The sequence below is a fragment of the Megascapheus bottae genome, chromosome 10 (assembly GCF_031878675.1).
Source record: "Megascapheus bottae isolate mThoBot1 chromosome 10, mThoBot2.hap1, whole genome shotgun sequence".
Taxonomy (NCBI): domain Eukaryota; kingdom Metazoa; phylum Chordata; class Mammalia; order Rodentia; family Geomyidae; genus Megascapheus; species Megascapheus bottae.
The window spans coordinates 26,734,133-26,758,570 of NC_143518.1; the positions used below are offsets into that span (position 1 = coordinate 26,734,133).

At 34.7% G+C, this 24,438-nt stretch overlaps 1 protein-coding gene across 8 annotated transcripts in view; it reads right to left on the reverse strand.

Annotated features, from left to right (window-relative positions):
• Suco (SUN domain containing ossification factor) overlaps positions 1–24,438 on the reverse strand; it is an 89,730-nt gene that overhangs the window by 43,157 nt on the left and 22,135 nt on the right. For 7 of the 8 annotated variants that reach the window (XR_016536834.1, XR_016536833.1, XR_016536835.1 and 4 more), the window contains exons 7-15: positions 21,996–22,119; positions 21,009–21,145; positions 17,534–17,601; positions 12,748–12,855; positions 9,856–9,961; positions 7,685–7,705; positions 7,448–7,503; positions 5,818–5,909; positions 4,937–5,002 (exon numbers count right to left, since the gene is read on the reverse strand). Coding sequence is in view for 4 of the 8 variants with exons in the window: in XM_090340423.1 (XP_090196549.1) it covers positions 4,937–5,002; positions 5,818–5,909; positions 7,448–7,503; positions 7,685–7,705; positions 9,856–9,961; positions 12,748–12,855; positions 17,534–17,601; positions 21,009–21,145; positions 21,996–22,119 (778 nt within the window). In the remaining 4 variants the exon portion in view is untranslated. The remainder of the gene's footprint in view (positions 1–4,936; positions 5,003–5,817; positions 5,910–7,447; positions 7,504–7,684; positions 7,706–9,855; positions 9,962–12,747; positions 12,856–17,533; positions 17,602–21,008; positions 21,146–21,995; positions 22,120–24,438) is intronic. The other variant, XM_090340427.1, reaches the window with a different exon arrangement.

Sequence of the window (24,438 nt, forward strand, 5' to 3'; positions counted from 1 at the left end):
ACTTAAGCAGCACCTCCATTCCATACGTGCTATTTTAAAATATTTTGCCCTTAAACATGGCAAGCTGCTAAATGGAGAACTCTGCTTCTTACTTAGGCAAACAAGATGCTTTAGCATACAGAAATGGAAGTTCCTGTATCTTCACAAATATAAAGTCCAACTGTCATTATACATGAGTACCCTTATACTCCAACCAAAGAGGATTGCTTTACAAACATCAAATTTTGAAATAAACAGTCTATATATCTCTTGTGCTTCAAAGACCTTATCTCATATTTTAAACTTACTGTTATAAAATTGAATAAAAGAACATATGTTAATCTGTGTAAAGAAAGTATGAACATTTTAGCACTAGTTATATAATAAGGAAGACTGACAATACTATATACTCTTTGAAAACTTATTTATTTTGCCGGAGTTTGGCCTAGTGGTAGAGTGCTTTAGCCTAGCATGCATGAAGACCCAGGTTCTATTCCTCGGTACCACATACATAGAAAAATCTGGAAGTGGTGCTGTAGCTCAAGTGGCAGAGCTCTATCCTTGAGAAAGCCCAAAGACAGTGAGTGCTCAGGCCCTGAGTTCAAGCCAGGACTGATCAAAAAAAAAAAAAAATTATCACTGTCATGTCAAGGAACCACTGGATTAGGTAAGTAACAAAGCAAATTTGGCAAATTCTCATTTAATCAACCATCAATATGGAAAGAGTTTCCCCATGTTCATGTTCACCCTTTATATTAATCCAATCTTTTTGTTTTGCTTTGTCTTCTGAAACAAAGCAGCACTGTAGATATTTAGGCTTACAATTCTCAACTTCCAGTCACATGTATAATTACTTGTCATCATGTAATCTGGCCACTTAAGACTTCAAATATAATCATAAACTAAATTTATTAATTTCTCTTGAAATAGTTAACTCCTCTGAGTTAGGTAAATTGATCATCCCACATCACTCCTTTAGAATGAAATACTTCTATGGTCAAACATTTCCATATGGGAATTCATACAAAAAACTTGTCCATGGTGCTAAGGCTAAAGGTTTATATGTATGCTACAACATATCAAGAGAAATCAATCAAAACACTGTTTCTTCCAATGTCTAGTCAGCTTTCTATAAAGAATAACCATGTCCAGTTTCTTTATTTTTAGAACCATGTAGTCATAAATATATGTTCACAAGTATGTAGTACATATGTATTTATGTATATATAATGTCATAAAATATCTTGACTTAAAAAACTATTTTGTCTGTAACATATATACATCCATAGCTAACTTAGCACATATGAAGATTATAACAAGCATGCATACCATAAGCTAGGAGTAAAGGCAAACGTGTGAGAGTATCATACTCATCTGGCAAAGCCACATGACAAAAACACAGGAAAAGCAGAGTGAATATGGAGAGTTCTTAATGAAAATTCTCAATGATGTAAAAGAATATAAGCAAGAGAAATGAGGCAGAATTATTGCCAGATTGACATGTGTACAGTTAAGAAGGCTACTCTCTTAAAACAATAAATATGTTTAAAATTTATTAATAATGTAAGAACATCTAAATATGTAGTATGTATGCTTTTTGACAACCAAGTCTCATCACAAGCAATACACTCTGAGAACATTAACTTCCTATGAGTACTAACTACAGATTGGACATCTCTAATCCAAATATGGTAAATCCAAAATGGCAAAAACCTGAAATTTTTTGAGAGCTAACCTCATTTCACAAATAGAAAATTCCACAGGTGACCTCCATGATGGCTTATATACAGGCCACTAAAACTACTGTATACAATTACCTTTAAGGTATTTTTGAAACAAGTGAATTTTGTATTTACATGTAAGTTCTATCTCCAAGATATCTAACTAGGTATATGCAAATATTCCAAAATACAAGGTGTGAAATATTTCTGGCTCTAAGTATTTAAAGTAAGGGATAGTAAAATCTATTCTCAATGGTAAGGAAAAATGGTTTTCTATTAGGATTAAAATAATAAATTTTATTCTAAACAATAAAATCTGTGTCATGGTGCCCACATGTGATTCAAATACTTAGGAGGTAGAGTATAAGAATGATGAGTTTGGGGCCATCTGGGAGTTTGGAACTATCCTGGCCCATTTATAGGAATAATTTCTCAAGAAGACAAGAGTTGAGGAATGTAGGGAATGTAAGGACTCAGTTGCAAAGTGCTTACCTGACATTCACAAGGGGAAAAACAAAACAAAAGAATCAAGTTCTGAATAAGCCAATTTCAAGCAGATTTAGAAACACCAAGCCTGAATATTCTCATGACAGAGATGAGCTCTTTGACCCAATTCTATTTTATTACTTGCTCCTTAAAATTATTCCATCTTGGAGGCTGTGGCTAACAATAGTCTTAAGAACAGTCTCAAACTTTTCAAAGACTATTAGGATACAATGAGTTTTGTGACAATAAAATCTTACTACTCAGCTTATATTGCCTATTATTCAGAAAATTCAAGGAGTAGAAGTCTTATTTAATCCCACTTTCCATACTTCACCTCAACTAATTTCTACCCATTAAAAGTACCTTATAATACAAATTCTTATGGCACCTATAATATTGGAAGGTAAGTAAGTGGACTGTTTTTCCAGACATCAGTTTAACAGAAATGATGTATTACTGAGATACACACACATTAAAAGAGAAAGATCCAAAATGTAGGACCAAAATAAGATTCTATGTAAACAATACATTAAAAATGGGATTAAAATTAAGAAAATTTTCTTCACTGATACAATCAATTTAGGTTTCAATGGCATCCTGGATTTAACCTCATATTAAGAAAGAAAAGTAAAACCTAGAATATCAAAAGACTTTTTCTGGAACTATAGTAAGCTACTAATTTCCTTTGTTAGGTCTTCTCTCATTTTTTTTTTGCCAGTGGGGCTTGAACTCAAGGCCTGAGCACTGTCCTTGGACTTTTTATCAAGGCTAGAGCTCTACCTTTGAGCCAAAGCACCACTTCCAGCTTTTTCCTATGTATGTGGTGCCAAGAAATCGAACATGGGTCTTTGTGAATGCTAGGCAAGCACTCTACCACTAGGCCAAACTCCCGGCCCGCTCTCTCCTTTCTGATAACCATCAGAAGTCAGAAATCTTTTAGTATGGTGCTATTTCCTAACTACATAAAAATGGTGATTCCTTGGAAGGAGTTCAGCAGCATTAAGTTATGTAAGCAGCAGAATAATGACATATCATATACAGGTAATAGATGTATGTCTTTCACTCCTAAATAAACCACATCACATGATAGTAAATGCACCTAATTTTCTGTATCATCAACTAAAGGACAACTAATCCTATTTTAAAGTAATGGCTAAGATCTAAAATCAGAAGGTTAATAATAAGGTAAAACCAGATATATTGAACTGATATGAAAAGAGCTATATATTATATAAAGAGATTCTTCTTGTGCAAGAATGTATAAAAAACTGGGCACTGGTGGCTCACACCTATAATCCTACTCAGGAGGCTGAGATCTGAAGATCATGGTTCAAAACCAGCCCTAGCAGAAGAGTCCCTGAAAGACTCTTCTCTAATTAAACACTAGAAAACCAGAAGTGGCTCTGGCTCAGAGTGGTAGAGGGATAGCAATGAGCAAAACAGTTGCAGCAGAGAGGGGAGAGAGAAAAGAGAGAAAGAGAAGAGAGAGAGAGGAGAGGGAGAGGGAGAGGGAGAGGGAGAGGGAGAGGGAGAGGGAGAGGGAGAGGGAGAGGGAGAGAGAGAGAGAGAGAGAGAGAGAGAGAGAGAGAGAGAGAGAGAGAGAGAGAGAGAGAGACAGACAGAGAGACAGACAGACAGACAGACAGAGAGAGAGACAGAGAATTTAAAGTGTTTCTTTCTATCCCAGAAAAACTCCAATTAAGTATACAATCTTCTATGGGGGAGAGGAGAAGAATAGGAAGGGGTGGGGAGGGGAAGAAAGAGAAATGACTCAAAGCTCCATATACATAGCCTTAAAAATGATCTACCTATGTTCTAAAAAGCTTAAAAAGCAAGTATCCATATTCAAATTGGTTCAGCAATTCAGTTCAGTAACAACTGAAAAATACAAACATCTTGTCATCTATTCATTATGATTTATTTTTATTAACACCAGTTATTAATCTTCATATAAAAGGGAAAGTTTTACCAGTTTATCTTCAAAAATTATGAAAAATATTAAAACATCCTACAGAAAAATAATGAGTCAGTGGCTAAAGGTCTCCCAGTAAGCTCTATTAACTAGCCCACTGCTAGGTTCACATACTCCTAGGTATCTCAAATCATTCATTTAACTTACAAAGGATATATTGTCTTGATACAGTTGTTGGCATGGGTAGGAGTAGAGTTTATATTTTCTAATTAGACAGGAAACTAATCATATCACTATATCTAGATGAACAAATTCTTATTTCTGTTAAAATCAGTAAAACTTACTGATGTTGTACCTCTTTAGTAACTGTTGTTCCAAATACTTTATACTCTCTTCTTCATTACAAATACTGTTCTCAATGATCTGCATGCTTAGAGTTGAAGCATTTTTATTACAATAGTATTTTTTCCTCTCTTCTTCTTTTACATCTGTACTTCCCGCCTAGTTTCTATAGAAATACTTCAAAAGCCTTTTTTTTTTTTTTTGGCCAGTCCTGGGGCTTGAAGTCAGGGCCTGAGCACTGTCCTTCAGCTTCCTCAAGGCGAGAGCTCTTCTACTTGAGCCAAAGCACCACTTCTGGCTTTTTCTATGTATGTGGTACCAAGGAATTGAACCTGGGTCTTTGTGCATGCTAGGCAAGCACTCCTACCACTAAGCCAAACTCCTGGCCCAGCCATTATCGTTTATTTCAATTCAGGTTCACTACTGGGAAAAGAAGAACCCTAAACTACACCAGAAACATGTTAATAGTGGAAACAGGTAATCTCAAAATACTCACTTGTAGCAGAACCAAGAATATTTTTTGAAGATTTATCTTCCACAGTATTATAATCCAGTGGATAATCTGTTTAAAGATAAAGTAATTGTGGTATAAACTAGTTCTAATAGCACATATAAAAGCTCATACTATGTTTTGTCAACTGACATTTAAAACACAATATTGATCACTCATTTAAATCACATTCACAAGAAGAAAATAAGATTCAAAGCCATTTAATAGATGTAAACCGAGAGAAAAATTATAATGCCCAAATTTATAAAACTTTTATTTATTTCAGTACACTCTGTCAAACCTTATTGAAGGCCTTCACTTCTTTTTTGAGAAAATGCCAAGAGAAAATTTAGACTGTTCAAGCTAGGCTGGAAGGTACTTTACAGACTTGATAAAGCAGACACAGTATGTGAATTAATGCACCTTCTATATGGCAAATAATCATGTAACCCTTTTATTAATTACAATAAAAAAATGAAAAAAAATAAAGCAGACACAGTAGGGGTCATACTCTACTGCCTTAGGCTCATAGGAGTTTCTCAAAAGGCTCAGGCTTTAGTGTGATCACTCCTAGACTCAGAAACTCAAAACAATGAATGCTCATTTATACTTATTTAAATCTGATGAATTCGACAGGTTCTTAGGTCTACCACAATTTACAACATTAACGTTATAAAAGGAGCTCTCATTACAAATAACTGACTGACAAACACGGTATATGATATTTATAAAATAATCACATTAGAAATGTTTAAGAAAAATTCGGCTATTATGAAAATAACAAATCAGAAATTACAAGTCATTGATTTAAGTAATCTGTATTCAACAGATTACTAATAGATTATTTTAAAATATTCACAAGAGCCACCTATTTAACCATCACTTACCATAGTCTTCATCAAACATTTCTTGACGTTCTGATTGATACTGGGAATCAGCAATTTCTTCATATTCTTCCACCATGCTGGTGCCAAATACCCTAATCACAACAACTCCATTAAAGATTTCCATTAAAACAAAACTAATCTCCTTATAATATATGATGAACATTAACTCTGGTAATGTTTATGACTCCAAAATAATAGGTAATCAACAGCTTCCATTAATTGCAAAACTAAGCTACAGAAGCATTTTGAAACATAGGCTTTCTCAAAGCTAGAGCTTTATCACTTAAGTCACAGCTTTTTCTAAGTATGTGGTACCAAGGAATTGAATCTGGGTCTTTGTGCATGCTAGGCAAACACTTTGCCACTAGGCCAAATTTCTGGCCATGTTGCCAAATTTTTCTGTCTGTGATTTTACATACTATCAGCATAGCAAAACAGCATGTAAATAAAATCAAATATGTAAGTTTATTCATCTTTTATTTTTGTGCCGGTCCTGGACTTGAACTCGGGGCCTAGGTTCGGTCCCTGAGGTTTTTGCTCAAGGCAAGCATTCCACCACTTAAACCAAAGCTACACTTCCAGCTTCTTGGGTGCTTTTTGAAAGAGTCCTGCCGGGGCTGATTTGAACCATGATTCTCAGATCTCAGCATCCTGAGTTGCTAAGATTACAGGCATGAGCCACTAGTGCCCGGCTTTATTAAAATTTATTTTTTAACAGATTATCTTAATATTTTCCCAAAGCACATTCAGAAGACAAAAAGATTTAGTCATTCATTTTTTTAAAAAATTTTGCTGATACTGTGGCTTGAACTGAGCACCTATATTCTTGCTTGGATTCCTTGCTCATGGCTGCTGCTTTGCTACTTGAGTCTGGCATTTTTCCAGCTCACTGGAGTGACAGTCAATTAGAATTTTCTGTCTGGACTGGCTTCAAATTATGATCAGCCTCTTTAGAAGCTAGAATTACAGACATTAGCCACTAATGTCAAGTAATAGTTCATATTTCTACAATGTTAACTTCCCAGAAGAAAATTATATTGAATTTATTTGTATTTGGATATTTGAAATTTGATAGGGAAGGGGGGAAAACCAAGACGTGTGTGGGGTGTGGGGGGGGGGGGGAAATGGGTACAAGACATGTGAAAGGGTATCAATGTATGTGAATTAGTGCACCTTCTATCTGGCAAATATCATGTAACCCTTTTACTAATTACAATAAAAAAAAAAAAAGAAAAAAAACCGTAAAAAGCAACAACGAAAAGCAGCCAATGAAAAGAAGGGCTCATTCCTGTAATCCCAGGTACTCATGAGGCAGAGATCAGAAGACCAAGGTTATGCCACCAGCCCTAACAAAACATCTGTGAGATCTCATTTCAGCAACAAGCTAGAAGTGGTAGCATGTGCCTGTGATTGTAGGTAAGTGGGTGGCGAAGACAGAAGGATCACGGTCCAAAGCTAGCTCAGACAAACATAAGAGATTCTACTTGAAAAATAACTAAAGCAAAAAATGCTTGTGGGTCTGGTTCAAGTGGAAAAACACCTGCATACTAAGCATGAGGCTGAGTTGAAACAATAGTACCACCAAAAAGAGAACAGAAACAATGTAAATGTACTGCCTGTTCCACATTACCTTATAAGGCTTAATGGACAAAAGTGTTCTGATCCAAAGTGTGATACCAACTCGACCTGAAAAATAAAAGCACATAAAATGGAAAGCCGGCAGAACACTGAACTGTTTTTTTTCAATATTAATTCTAGTAATAAAGCCCTTATTTCCCCCCAAATCAATACTTGTAGTTTTGCTTTCTTGGTAATGCATTAATGTTATGCCTTGTTATTCAATATTGCAAAAGAGAAGGTTGCTAACCTTTATGTACTTGATGAACATCTGAAGCAAGAAAAAGGAAAAGAAAAAGAAATCAGTTCCAAAGTCTGGATAACATGCCATAAGCAACAAGTATTTAAAAATCATACTGTATAGAGAAAGCAATGTATTGCAATGGATAATATTGTAGTACTCTTAACTTTTTTGCAGAAGCTAAAGAAATTTGAAATTTTTACCATTTAAACTATAAAGTATAATCTAAATACCTAAGGAAATTAAGCTTACAATGATCGAGTAGCTAAAAACCATTGCTGTTATTTTACATTAGCTATTAAGACATTCTAAAACCAATTTATAGTCTTTAGAAATATTCTGAGTCTTTTATTACTGTAAATATTACAATATATTATGTGTTCACAGATACACTTATATAGTAGTACTTATGTACATGTTACAGAAATATATACTGGTCATATATACACACTGATATAGGCTGATATATTATAAAATATTACCTATTGTTGTCTAATATTGTATGTAATTTGTTCCAGGGAAAGTATAAACTTTTAGTATTCTATTATTTCAAGTATAACTTGAAAATGAAAATATATATCAATCTGCTTTTAAAATGCAGGCTATCAGAAAGCAATCCACAGATTTGGGTTTAGTTATTCCCAGAAAAAAATAAACATAAACAAATGTATAACATTTATCACTGTAAAATGAGAACCAGAAATAAATGGCTCTTCACTTTTGACTCATTTCTTGAATAATTAATGGAATTCGGAACCTGTAATTTTAAAATACAACGTAGCACTTTTATAAAGAAACTAAGAGTATTACAAGTTTACCCATTCAGAGAAGTCAATTTAATACATGCTTTAAAGAGATAGCAAAATCACAGAAGACAAAATTAATAAGCTAGAAGTTCTCTTATTTAAAGAAGAAAGGATAGAAATGAGAGCTACTGTCATTCCAAAAGATCAATTAACATACTTATTTTAATTTTTAAAAAAGGTAGAAAGGAGAAGACTATAAACATTTCTATTTTGTTCAAATACAACTGGTGAATGACAATTTTACTTAAATTAGCTGGTAAAAGAAGAGAAATACTGAGTGTATACTGAGTGTTTTTAAATTTTTTAGGGTAAAATAGGTAACCGAAAACAGAATGTTCTGTTTGAATACACAAAAGGCAAAAGACATAACAATGACAAATTATTGGATACTAATATTGGAATAATCTAAAAATAAGATTTTACTAAAATAAAACAGACCTTCTTAATTTCAATGACAGTAATATGAATAGAAAAAAATATAATAAATTTTACATTGACTAAAAAAATAAAAAAGAGTTCAGAAGTGGCTCTGTGGCTCAAAGGTTAGGATGGTGGCCTTGAGCAGAAGAGCTCAGGGACAATGCCCAGACCCAGAGTTCAAGTCCAAAGACCGATTAAAACAACAAAAAAAGTAATAAAAAAAGAGTTCAAATTTGGAATTTTATCAGAGCCACAAATAAAAATTTGGCCCAAGGTGTCAGCTGCACAAAGAAATGATTAAATATATGTCCCATAAATAGAGTAGCTTAAGTCTATAATCCTAGCTTATGCAAGAAAGCTGAGATCTGAGTACTGTGGTTTGAAACCCACAAGGGCAAAAAGTCTGTGAGACTCATCTCCAAGAAACTACTCAGTAAAAGCTGGAACTGGTGCTGTGGCTTACATGGTAGAGTTCTAGCCTTGAGATCAAAGAACTCAGGGGAAGTGCCCAATCTCTGAGTTCAAGCCCCAGGACCCACAAATAATAATAAAAATAATATATTCAGGTGCGAGCACGGTGGCTTGCGCCTATAATCCTAGCTACTCAGTAAGTTGAGATATGAGAATCAGGGTTCAAAGCCAGCCCAGGCACAAAAGGACCTGAGAGTCATTTCCAGTTAACCTCTAGAAAACAGAAAGTGGGATTTGGCTCAAGAGGTAGGGCAGTAGCCTTGAGCAGAAGAGCTTGGGGACAGCACCCAGGCCCAGGGGTAGGGAGGTAGTCTTGAGCTGAAGAGCTCAGAGACAGCACCCAGGCCAAGTTCAACCCCTATGACCCAAGTAATAACTACTTAAGTAAGTTGTATACAATGAATTTTCTCTTGAAAATTTATAAGTGGGAATTTTTAATTGGACAGTATAAATAAAAACTTTTTATATATATGTAAATATTACCTTCACATATTTTGCATACATCTGTTCATCTAAAGGGAAACTCTGGACATTTCGCTCATCTCTACCATGGAAAGTACCCAGTTTTATCCATTTACTTGTGGGATATCTAGAAAATATAAAAATAAATATATTCTATACAAGCTTTTATGGTGAACATACTAACAACATTATTTTTATAAAGCAAGCCTTAAGTTAAATACTATTTTCCCAATTAAATTGACAGCTTAGATGATATTTGCAAAATTACATTATTAAATAGAAGACAAAAAAAAAAGACAACTTCTAGGGAGTTGGGAGTACTCCCTGAAGGTTTTAAAACAGAAATTTGTCAAGCGACTATCTAGAAAAAGGAGGTACACAATTCACATACTAACAAGTATGTGATGTGAACAAAAATACTGGTAGGAAGTACAAATGGAAAAACAAAATATAATACATTTGAATTCAGCATATCTAAATAGCTGATCCCTTTAAAAGCAAATCTAATATAAAAAGTCAAACTATTTTTATTTTCAATATATAAATAACTAATACTGTCAGAGCTGGATATGTCAATCTGACATATTAGAAATTCCAGCTTTAAAAAAAAATGATCTAAGGTTGGTAGCAGAACAGAAGGAATTGTCCAATGGTTTTGAGAACTTGAATTTATATTTATATAATTCTTTACCACCTCTAGTTAAATATTTCCTTTCATTGTTTAAAAATAAATGATGCGTTACGCCATATACTTTTTTCATGTACTAGAAGGCTAGAATTCTAGAGAACTGATTATAAAATATTCTCAATACATCCAAAAAAAAAAAACTGTACATATAGTCAGGCACTGGTGGCTCACGCCTGTAATTCTAGCTACTCAGGAAGCTGAGTCTGAGAATCACAGTTCAAAGCCAGGCTGAGCACTGAAGTCCATGAGATTCTTTATCTCCAATCAACCACCAGAAAACTGGAAGTGGCACTGTGGCTCAAGTAGTAGAATGCTAGCTGAGCTGAAAAGTTCAGGGACAGTACCCAGGCCAAGAGTTCAAGCCCACGACCAGACTAAAAAAACAACAACAACAACTGTACATATATACTGAGAGTGAGATAGAGGAGGGTTCACCGAGGAATCCTTGATAATCAATGACAGAAGCACAGTGAATAGCACCTCACATAGCCCACCCAGCATTGCTACTCACATGAATTTATCATGAAATGAATAAACACCACCAAGGAGGCACATTAAAAACTTATTCAAAAATGTATGTTTAAAAGACACTAATAGTATTTAAGAAGTAAAAAGTAAATATACATTTTAATACAATAAATACATGCTAGGAAAGACAAAGTAATATAATACAATGCTAAGAATGATTATCTTTGGTTGTCAAGAATATGGTTCTTTTAAAATACATTGCCAAAAATATACATCAGAAAATGAAGAATTGTATATGTATATTCTTAGTAAGTCTTAAAGAAATGTTTGGAAGCAACAGAACATAATAATTAAAAGGTCTTAATTCACATATTTCTAGATCTGAATCTTAGTTCTCTAATAAGTCATGTGACCTAATCAAACTTCCCTTTATTTCCTTATAAGGAAACATCAAACAACTATATTTTAAGTATTATATGAACAAACAAAAGAAAATAGATTTAAAAAGGGGCCTAGAATGCAACCACTATTACAAACTGACACTAAAATTAAAAAAAAAATGATAGTTAAATTTTCACACACTGAGAACAAAGGAGGATATTCTTAGGAGAGGATAGCAAGAGCTCCATAGCTATGGGCATAAGATCATATGCTGCTTGTCAGAATGAACTCCAAATAATGGAAGAGGTTTTTTGTTTAAGTAGGTCCTGGGGCTTAGACTCTGGGCCTGGGCGCTGTTCCTGAGCTCTTCAGCTCAAGGCTACGGCCCTACCCCTTGGCATGGGCGGTGTCCCTCAGCTCTTTAGCTCAAGGCTACTGAGCCACAGTGCCACTTCCAGTTTTCCAGTGGTTAACTGGAGATAAGAGTCTCATGGACTTTCCTGCCTGGGCTGGTTTTGAACCGCGATCCTCAGATCTCAGCTTCCTGAATAGCTAGGACTACAAGTCTGAGCCCTCAACCCAGCTGGAAGAGGCTTTTTTATTATACTGTTTGCAGTTCCTTTTTTTTTTTCTTTTGTCTTTTTTTCCTTTGATTTATTCCCTGCTGTTGCTGTTTTTGATTTCTGTACACTTTAACTGTATGTAAGTTTATTTGATTTGGGGAGAAGGGGAAGCACAGAACAGTGGGACGAAGGGTGAACCAATTCAGCAGTGAAACCCACTAGACACTATGTTGGAAATAAACTATACAACTTTGGGGGGAGGGAAAAACTGGGACAGAATGAGGGAGGGGGTGACACTGCTCCAAAAGGAAAACATACTTATTCCCTGAATCATGTAACTGTAACCTGTCTTTTCATGGCCTTTATAATGAAAGGTTTTTTTTTTTTTTCAATGATGGAAGTCAAGAGTTAATCCACTATTTAATTTTTTTTTTTTGCCAGTCCTGGGCTTGAGCTCAGGGCCTGAGCACTGTCCATGGACTTTCTCAGGCTAGAGCTTTACCACTTGAGCCTCAGCACCACTTCTGGTGTTTTTTTCTATGTATGTGGTACCAAGGAATCGAACCCAGGTCTTTATGCGTGCTAGGCAAGCACTCTACCACTAGGCCAAACTCCTGGCCCCTTTAATTTTTTTATTTTTTTTATATCTTAAATTGATGGTTTCTTTTCAATGTTGATACATTCAACACTTTTGTAATCAACCATTCAGACTAAAACAATCAGGAGCCTTCCTACAAAGTGAGGAAATTTCCAATATTTAATTTTATTCCAAGTTCCAACATAGATTCTATAGAAACCAGTTTCAGAATTTACCTGTCACTGATAGAAACCAGAAAGTCTTTGGGGGTAGAAGAAAATAATTCATAATTTGCGATATCAAGCTGTTTTACTTGAATTGGTTCACAAAGTTCAATGACAAACCTTCAAAAAAGAACACAAACAATTATTTACATAAACCAATCAAAATAAGATTTCACATTAAACATGTCATAATGGTCTGCATAAACTAACTATCCATGAACAGTTACTAACATGTACTAAAGAGAGGCTTTCTAACCCAAGTTATCAATAAGGAAATGCCTTTAAAAAATATTACTAAGCATATAGTTTTGAAATGACAAAATATACTCTTGGAAGGAGAATGTCTTTATAAAGAACAACTAATGATGATGTAAACTGACTATAGTCTAACATCACGCCTTTAATTTAACAATACATTGTTTTAACATTTATCTCAAAGGTATATATTTCCCAATATATTCTCTTGTACTTGTCTTTTTCTATATCAAAACACAGTCAAAAAAGAGTCAAAAAAGTAAACTTAAATATTTAACACAGATGATTGTTTAGCAAAATTATGGTCAAGAGGCAATCAAATACTACTGCCCACTAAAACTAGCACTAGAATTGTACATTTCATTTATATAAAGATCTAGAAACATATAATAACTTACAGTGGTAAGCCTGTTTGTTGAGAGGGAAAGATGATTTGAGAGGGAAAAATTACAAAAAGTACATGGAAACCCTTTGGGATTGGTAGATATATTCCTTACTCTTACTGTGAAGTTTGCACAGATGTATAAGTAAAATTTATAAAATTTTTGAAATCACCTTGTATGTCAACTATACTCCAATTAGGCTGTTTTAGGCCACAGTACCACTTTTGGCTTTTTCTGTGTACATGGTACTAAAGAACCGAACCCAGGGCTTTGTGCATGCAAGAGCAAGCACTTACCAGGAGGCCACACTCCCAACCCTAACATAGTGTTTAATGGAGAAAAACACAGGTAAGTTTAGGAGATGGTAAGAATAATTAGGTTTCTGAGAAAGGGAAGATAGCCAAACCAGCATTTGTTCAATGTTTACTCTGGGCAGATACCATCTTATATGACTTCCATCTATTCTTCAACTCTTACAACAAAATTTCAAGGGATACTATGTTCACTTTATTTTATAGAACAAAATGAACATGATAAATAAATATAGCCAATTCTGAGGTCCCTGGTTTTGTTTTGTTTTGTTTTGTTTCAGTACTGAAGTTTGAATGCAGGTCTTCAAATTTGCTTGGCTTTTTACTCAGCTGGTGCTCTACTATTTAAGCCACACCTCAGCACTGCTTTTTTTTTTTTTTCTGGTTCTGAAGATAGACTCTTTCAGATTTTTCTGCCTAGGGAAGCTTCAAACTGTAATGCTTTGTATTTTAGTCTCCTAGATAGACATACAGCTTCTTCTAACTTAATAACAAAGAACCTCCCCCCTACCAAGACTTAGTTAAGCATATGTCTACTCATCAAAGACTTCTTGATTGGGTAATAAGATGTGACAAAAGTATTAAGGGCAGCTTCCAGATCAAGTGGTTTTTTTTTTTTTTTACACTAAATGTTCATTACCTTTATTTGATCAGTACATATTATATGAATATATTAAAATATTATACTGTACTCCACAAACATGTACAATTGTACAATTATTATGTTAATCAAATGTTTTTAAAGTTTAAACAGATGGAACTTCCAACTATCTTGATTTTATACTTGCATATTGTATGCATGTATCTAATCATCACATTCTTTTATCAAGCAAAATAAGTTTAATAACCCTGAAGAAAAAAATAAAAGAAAGAAAAGGAGACCACCATTACTGTGTTGTTAAATTCTCTATTATGCTTCTCCTGTCATAAAGCTAGAATGACGATGTGGTAAGAATAAACCATTAGAGAAATGCAGACAGGGATAATATCTTAGTGAATGACAAAGAAACATGAAAAGATGTGTGAGTTGTTCAAAACAAAACAATGCTAAATTATCTATATATGACAACCTCATAATATATAGAATATTAGCATGCCTGGTAATTTTCTCTAATCAAAGTTTACTTTCATTTTTTCAGTAATACAGAACACTGAAAGAAATTAGGAGAACTTGGTATAATCCAAAGTTAAATTCAATTTCAACAAATTTCTCAAACATTTATCTGCTATACCATAAGTCAAAAATTAAAAAGAGGGAAATGTATAACCTAATACCTGTATGTTGGAATGTTTTGAAATACTGTGGTTTAAATTCATGGCTTTGAATTTTCTAGGCAGAGGTTCTAACTCGAGCTACACTCCCAGACTTTTTTTGCTTCATTTATTGTTTGAGATAGGGTCTGACCATATTTATGCTCAAGCCAGGCTGAACCTAGATTCTCCCAGTCATGCATCCTGTGTAACTGGAATGACAGGTACATACCAACACATTCAGCTTTATATTGGTTGAGATAGGGTCTCAAAATTATTTGCCCAGGCTGGTCTAGAATCGTTGCTTAAGGCTAGATAGAGCATTACTACTACTTGAGCCAAACTCCAATTCTGGCTTTTTTTAGTACTTTAATGATGAGTCTCATAGATTTTCCTGTCCAGCAAGATTCGCACTTTTTTTTTTTTTTTTTTTTTTTGCCAGTCCTGTGGTTTGGAAAAGTTTTAAAGACAAAATACACTGATAGAAAAATTGTAATTCCTTAGATAGAAAGCTTCCTTAGAAATTATGAAAATGATTAGAGAATATAAGAAGGCAGCTATACATATTTAAAAATCAATTACATTGGGGCCGGGAGTTTGGCCTAGTGGTTAAAGTGCTTGCCTAGCATGCATGAAGACCCGGGTTCGATTCCTCGGTACCACATACATAGAAAAAAGCTGGAAGTGGTGCTGAGGCTCAAGTGGTAGAGCTCTAGCCTTGAGAAAGTCCAAGGACAGTGCTCAGGCCCTGAGCTCAAGCCCAAGACTGGCAAAAAAAAAAAAAGAAAAAAAAATCAATTACATCTGTGTACACAATAGTGTTTTTGTAATAGTAACACAAATAACCTGCTGTGAAATAAATTTGTATAGACTACCTTTTGTGAAGGCAAAAAAGAAAAATATGTTTCTACTTATGGATAAGAAAACTGTCTGACTAAGGGTAACCAAATGCAGCTGTGGTACTCATTAGATACTATACTGAAAATGAACTATACAACTTGTGGGTGGGAACAATATGGAAAAACTGGGAGAGGGTGGGAAGGGGTAAAACTGTCCAAAAAGAAAAATTTACATTGTCACTGACTACAAAAGCTTATACAAATAAAAAAAAATATACTCAGGCCAGGCTCAGTGGCTCACACCTGTAATCCTAGCTACTCAGGAAGCTGAGATCTGAGGATTGCGGTTCAAAGCCAGACTAGGCACTAAAGTCTGGGAGACTCATCTCCAACTCATCACCAGAAAACCGAAAGTGGTGCTATAGCTCTAGGAGTAGGGTGGTAGCCTTGACTGAAGAGCTCAGGGACAGCAACCAGCCCCAGAGTCAAAGCCCCATGACTGACCCAAAAAAAAAAAAAGAACTATAAAAAATTTATGATCCCAGCTAATCATTTCCTCAAATTTCACTTACAGAACAAATAACCTACAATGGCCAATTCAACTGATAATAAACTGACCAATGATCACAGTACTCTTCAACAGTTAGGTTCATTTTCAAGTTGAACCTACAGTGCATACTTTCAAAGAAGTGAAACTGACAGTGGGAAAAGAATATTATCTTCAAGGTGAAGGAGTGTTTCCTTAAATATATACATGTATGTGTACAATCATTATAACAAATTAACATGATAGCTCTCTTTTAGAGAGCTGCTTCTGAACAATGAAAGCGAGTAATAAAATGAGTACATGAGTTTCATATATATTCCTCTCTTTCATGCCAGTGCCTTAGGCCTTTTAAATCCTAACTTCTCACCTGGACTATGACAATAATTTCCTGACTATTTTCTCTGCTTCTTCTGTTTCAAGTAGGCCATATTTTGATGATAAATCTTTAAATGGCAGTTTGAGATGTCATAAGTTAAAAACAAATGCTACCCTACAGGTGTTTCAGATAAAAATCTAACAATTAAACTGGATAGTCAAAGTACTGGGTGGTCTATGCATAGCTAAACTAATGCTCTAACTACATCATCTTCTCATACCTCAAAGAATCTTTTCAGGCTGCCTCTATTGATAGTCATAGAGAAAAAACCTGCTGCTTTTAAAATGGGAGAACTTCCCTCATCGGCAATTTCCTATGAATCCTTTAAGATTCCATCCATTCAAGAAATACCTCTTCCAGAAGTGCTCTTGCAATTATGCATCTTTTTTGTATAAAACTCTCTCGGCAGTACATTTTATTCCATTACATACTTGTTTAGGTTAGTGTTTCTGATACCTTTAAAGGAAAGGCATTTTTGCCCTCAATTTTGTATAGTAACAATACTAATCAATCATAAATGCTTGATAAATGACCACATGAACAAATCAAGCTAGCCTTATATAAAAACACAATATGGGGCCGGGAGTTTGGCCTAGTGGTAGCGTGCTTGCGTAGCATGCACGAAGACCCAGGTTTGATTCCTTGGTACCACATACATAGAAAAAAAGCTGGAAATGGTGCTGAGGCTCAAGTGGTAGAGCTCTAGCCTTGAGAAAGTCCAAGGATAGTGCTCAGGCCCTGAGCTCAAACCCAGGACTGGCAAAAAAAACAAAACAAAAAACACCACAATATGTACATATAGACAATGTACCTTTTCAAAATTTTATATTACTTACCAAATTTTAGTGCTGCAAGGATTCAACATATAAAGGTCCATATTTTCTATAAGAATAGCAGATGTACTCTATTTTTTAAAAGGCAAAAGGAGTTTATTACTTAAGGAAACATGAGGAAATAATACTTATTTCAACCCTTAAGTCTTCTGGGATTTCTATAGTTTTAAATCTTAAAATAGGTCAAAGACAATATCCATTTGAGGAAAAAAGAAAGTATAAAAGTAGCCAAAATTTGATAGTGAAGCCTAAAACACTATAATATCTAATAACCCATTTAAACCTCAAAGCTTAGACACGTGCCATGGTTTATACCTGTAATCCTAACTACTCAGTATACATAGATTCGGCGGCTTGTCTGGGCAAAAAGTTCTTAAGACCCCTGGACTCAAGAGCTGAAGTACAGTAGAATATGCCTAACAACTAAGCAACAAGTGAGGCTGAGATTAGGAGGATTGAAGTACCAGACAAGCTTAAGCAAAAAACTCACAAGACTTAACAGAAAAATTAAAGAGCTAAGAAATTGGTACATGTATAATATGCCAATAGAGGATTAGGGCCTAGATAAGTCTGAGCAAAAAGCAAGACTTGCTTTAAAAAATAAACCACAGGCTGGGAAGTTGGCCTAGTGGTAGAGTGCTCGCCTAGCATGCATGAATCCCTGGGTTCGATTCCCAGTATAACATACATAGAAAAAACCAGAAGTGGTGCTGTGGCTCAAGTAGCCGTGAGCAAAATGAAGTCCAAGGACAGGCCCAGGCCCTGAGTTCAAGCCCCAGAACTGGCAAAATAAATAAATTTAAAAAAATAAATAAATAAAGCATAGCAAAAAGGGTCAGAGATATAGCTCAAGTGGTAGAGGGCCAGCTTACCAGACTAAAAGCTCTAAATAGAGCTCAACAAAAAGAAATAAAATTTAAAAAAATCCCAAACTTCAATGGCTGAAGCTGGGCACCTATAATCCTAACTACTCAGGAGACAGAGGCAGTAGGACCGCAAGTTAAAGATCAGCCTAAGGAAAGTGAGTAAAGACATATCTCAAAACACAAAGGGTTGAGACACAACTCAAAGGGTTAAATCAGGTCCTAGGTTCATTCCCAGTAAAAAACAAAATAAAAACTCAGTTTAAATGTCTACAACTACAAAGGAAAAATAATTTTTGACTAACAATTTTCATTTCAAAATTTCATATATGTTTAAAAAGTTAAATAGGATCCAAAATATCAATTTGTATCAAGACAGACTTTATGCAATAAAATATCTGGAAAAAAACATACTCCTTTATTAGTAAATTAGAAAAATATTATTAAAGTACAATTCTAAGGTAAATTAATATATTAATAATACATTTCATATATAATAAGTACATGCCTATAAAGACATATATACACTATATATAGTATATATATATATACATATATATATGTGTGTGTGTGTGTGTGTCTTCTAAATTTAAATTACTTCTAAATTAAAGTGAGAGGAACAAGGCAACAATCAGGAAAGCAACTCCTTTTGCAATAGCCTCAAAGAAAATAAAGTACCTAGGAATTAACTTAACTAAGAATGTAAAGGACATTTTTGATGAAAACTTTAAAACCCTGAAAAAAGAAATTAAAGCAGAACTGAGGAAATGGAAAAACCTTCCATGACCCTGGATTGGAAGAATCAACATCGTGAAAATGATAATCTTGCCAAGGGCTATCTACAAATTCAACGCAATACCCATCAATATCCCTATGTCATTCTTTAAAGAAATAGAAGAGACAATCCAAAATTTCACATGGAATAACAAAAGACCCCAGATAGCAAAAACACTTCTTAGCAGAAAGAACTGCACAGGAGGAATTTCAATACCAAACTTTAGACTCTCTTACAGAGCTATAATAATCAAAACAGCTTGGTACTGGCACAAGAACAGGCCTGAAGACCAATGGAATAGAACTGAGGACCCAGATATTAACCACAGACCTATGGCTACCTAATCTCTGACAAGGGAGCCAAAAAATAGAATGGAAGAAAGACAGCCTCTTCAACAAGTTGTGCTGGCAGAACTGGTTAAGCACCTGCAGAAAACTAAAATTGGATCCTTCTTTGTCACTCTGCACTAGAATTAACTCCAAATGGATCAAAGATCTTGAGGTAAAAGCTGACACACTGAAAACTTTACAAGAAGGAATAGGAGACACACTAGGCCTCCTTGGCACAGTTCGAAACTTCCTCAACAAGAACCGAGAAACAGAACAAATCAGAGAAAGGCTGGATAAGTGGGACTGCATTAAACTGCAGAGCTTCTGTATGGCAAAGGACATAGCTAGCAAATTAATTAGGAAGCCTACAGAATGGGAGAAGACCTTCACTAACCATACAACAGACAAAAGCCTCATATCTAAAATATATCAACAACTCAAAAAATTGAATCACTCCAAAACTAATCTCCAAACAAACAACCATCCCATTAAAAGATGGAACAAAGAGAGTCTTCTCTGAAGAAGAAATAAGAATGGCCTATAGACACATGAAGAAATGCTCAACATCTCTGGTCATAAAAGAAATGCAAACCAAAACAACTCTAAGATTCCACCTCACTCCAGTTAGAATGGCCGGGATCAGGAAAACTAATAACAACAGATGCTGGAGGGGATGTGGCCAGGAGGGATCACTACTACACTGTTGGTGGGAGTGCAAACTCGTTCAACAAGTATGGAAAGCAGTATGGCAGTGCCTCAAAAGACTAAACATAGAACTCCCCTATGACCCAGCAATTCCACTACTTGGCATTTATCCAATTGTCCAGAAACAAGGACATACTAAATCCACTAGCACAATGATGTTCATTGCAGCACTATTTGCCATAGCAAAGATATGGAACCAACCCAGATGTCCCTCAGTTGATAAGTGGATCAACAAGATGTGGTATTTATACACAATGGAATTCTATGCTGCTGTCAGGAAGAACGACATCTCCCCATTTGTAAGGAAATGGAAAGACTTAGAAAAAAATTATATTAAGTGAAGTAAGCCAGACTCAAAGGAACATAGGCCCAATAAGCTCCCTCATTTGTCATTATCAGTAGAAACCTTGGGCTCTCGTAGCAGAGATTTACAATAGAACAAAATCTAGAGACATTAGGCCAAACAGTATGACACTAAATGTAAGGACCTCCATATAATGAGTAACTGTTGTCCTTAATGTACTATGTTATCTCTCATCTCTTTTGCCATCCCTTGGTTATCTCATATTGTTACAATTTTTCAACGTGTTATCTGATATATTTTATATGTGCTTAATTTGTTATCTGAAATTGGATAGGGAAGGGGGGAAAACAAGATAAGAGGAGGGAGGATGGGAGGGAAATGGGGACCATGTCATGAGAAAGGGTATCAATGTTTGTGAAGTTATGCACCTTCTATCTGGTGAATACAATGTAACCCTTCTATTATTCACAATAAAAAAAAGTTGAAAAAAAAAAAAAAGTACCTTGGCTTCTGGATTAGCAGCCAGTATTTTGGCACCACATTCTACTGAGGCATAATTATTTCGATTTTTCTGGACCTTTTTGGTGGCATGTGGGCCTCCATTAGAAGAAGGATGCAGTGATTGACCTGCAGACAAACCTTATTATAAACATATACATGATGATTATGATTGAAATTATTCCCAATAATACAATGATCTCAAAGCAAGATGCCTTCTAGAGAAAAATAAGTTTTAATGCCTAAGAGAATAGTGTTGAAGTACATAAGACATTCAAATGAATTGCTTCAAAAGCCTTAAAATTATCCCCAATAAATAAATTCTCCTAAAAAACCTGCACTAGTTCACATAAAATGAAGCCTGGCCATAAGACAAAAGTTGACAGGTTGGGCCGGGAGTTTGGCCTAGTGGTAGAGTGCTTGCCTAGCATGCACGAAGACCCGGGTTCGATTCCTTGGTACCACATACATAGCAAAAAGCCAGAAGTGGTGCTGTGGCTCAAGTGGTAGAGCCCTCGCCTTGAGAAAATCCAGGGACAGTGCTCAGGCCCTGAGCCCAGCCCAAGACTGTCAAAAAAAAGTTGACAGGTCAAGATGTCTGTTTGTAACCCCAATGTTAAGAATTCTTAACTCAGATTTATTCTACAGAAGTAAAAAAGAAAATGTAATACTTGACTCTAAATTTGTCTACAAAGTTTTGACTCAAAACTCTGCATACTCTAATTTTCCTCCTATAAATTTAAATGAAAATCATCATCTACTTCCTCTTTCTTTAACCTATATTAATGACTTACAAGAACGGTTTTTACTAATATTAAAGATGCATGTAATTATACAACAGCAAATAATGTGAATAATCAGCAGAAAGTTCATAAATTTCTTTTAAAAAGGATTCAAAAATTTTTATTTTACCAATTAAAAAAGATAAAAGAATAAACTACCCCCTTAAACAAATAAAATATTTTTAAAAACCATCCTGATGCCTCCTTACTTTTTTCTTTTTCTACTTCCATCACCTTCTTCTTCCACTCATCAAATGTTGGAATATCTTCTGGATCTTTAGGACCTGCTACAGATGCAGAGTCAGTTTCTCCTGGTTTTGAATAATCAGAACTCTGAATGAAATGCAAAACAAACCTTCAGCCTTCAAAGAATATAGATTAGTAATAAGGTACATATAAATATTACTGCGAATTTAAATGAAAGTCTAATTTTATAATCAATTTTATAATCAAATACTACTTTCAAGTTTTATTGATTAATTAATTGTTGGTCCTGGGACTTGAACTAACAGCCTAGGTGCTGTCTCTGAGCCTCTTTGTACTCAAGGCTAGTACTCTAACACTTGAGCCACAGAGTCACTTCTGGCTTTGTCTTAAGTTTATTTGAGGTTAGAGTTTCACATACTTTCCTGCCTAGGTGGTCTTTGAAACACAATCCTCAGATTTCAGCCTCCTGAGTAGCTAGGATTATAAATACAAGCCACCAGCACCCAGCAAGTTTGGCTTTATTTAAAAGTAACCAACTGATACTATGAAAAGTTCTGCTTTTTTATTTAAAAGTAGAATTTCAGGGCTGGGAATGTGACTTAGTTGTACAGTGCTTGCCTTTCATGCAAGCACTACAGTACCACATAAACAGAAAAAGCCAGAAGTGGCTCAAGTCAGTAACATATAAACAGAAAAAGCCAGAAGTGACTCAAGTAGTAGAGAGCTAGCTTTGAGCATCTTAAAAGAAGCTCAGGGACAGTGCCCAGGTTGGGTTCATGCTATAGGATCGGCTGAATGAATGAATGAATGAATGCAGACTTTCTCCTTGCAATACAGGCACTTCAGGATCTATTCCTCCATATTAGTTACATAAGCATAGGTCATTTAAAAGAAAAACAAAAATTGTTATAACTTAAGCAATTCATTTTAACTGTCTAAATTTATATTTATAGTATTCATTTTGAAATGTAAATTAGTCATTAAAAAAATCAAATTTCATATGTAGTATATTGCTACTATAACATCTGCAACAAATACTACCTCGAGAGTTAAAAACTTCAATATAAAAATATAAGACTATATACTATATTTTAAAAGAATACAGACAAACATGTTTATGACTAGGGCTAGTAAAACATAATGCAACCAGATATAGAGTGTATAAAATGCATTTTTATGACAGTTCATAGAAATTAAAACTGAAATATTAAACCAAAAGATCATAGAATACATGATGTAAACCACATAAAGAAATCCTTCTAGGAAATTCCTATAATTCAATGAGCAAGAAAGAGAATAAAAAAATCCAGAAAAAATGCAATCTCAATAGTAATTACGGAATGTACATGAAAAAACAATATATATAATTGTATATTATAAATATACAGTTGGTTGGAGATTAAAGTTTGACAGTTTGTGGCAAAATATGGCATATCTATTGAATCATGGACAATCTATTTAGCTGGAAGGAATTGCAAAAGTTAGTAATTATCAATGTATATAGTACCAATTCCAATCGTATGTGCAAATCTCAGTAAGAATGCTAACTGCAGGACTGTTATTAACACAAAATTTAACAACAATCTAACTAATAATTGAAGAATGGATAAATACGTAAAGTAGCTGCAACCAAGTGGTAAAAATCTCAAAAAAATGGTACAGAATGATGTTTATACTGTTTAAAAATATGTCAAGTAATGAAATGCACTGTTTATGGTCATTTGGAAAACTACTAAGAAACTTAAAACCTACCAAATTTATGACAGGTTTTATGTTTGAAATAAAGAACTTACTGACAACAGACTATACAAAAAATCAATTATTTTTCTCATGAAGAGTAATGTATACACAGATACTTGTAGATACACATTTCATTATTTGCTCACTTGTATATCCTAAAACAATGTTTATGTGTTTATGAATGGTGTCCAAGAAAGTGTATAAAGGCTATTTAGAGAACTAACTCTGGTAAATAACTCAAGCTTTATTTTCTATTTGCTACATTAAAGGATGCTTTTCAACAAGAATACCTATAACATCTGTAATTATGTATTTTATTTTCCTCAACAGGAAACAGAATCATTCCCAAAACTCTTTTTAGAGAAACTATATAATTCTCAATCTTGGAATGGTCTACAGATTAAACTAGTTACTAAACAAATGCTGTGACTCCTTAAAAAAAAGAAAAATTCAGGGCTGGGAGTTTGGCCTAGTGGTAGAGTGCCTGCCTAGCATGCACAAAGACCCGGGTTCAATTCCTCGGCACCACATACACAGAAAAAAGCCGGAAGTGGTGCTGAGGCTCAAGTGGTAGAGCTCTAGCCTTGAGAAAGTCCAAGGACAGTGCTTAGGCCCTGAGCTCAAGCCCAGGACTGGCAAAAAAAAAAAAGAAAAGAAAAATTCAGGCATAGGTACACATGCCTTGTAATCCCAGCATGCATGGGA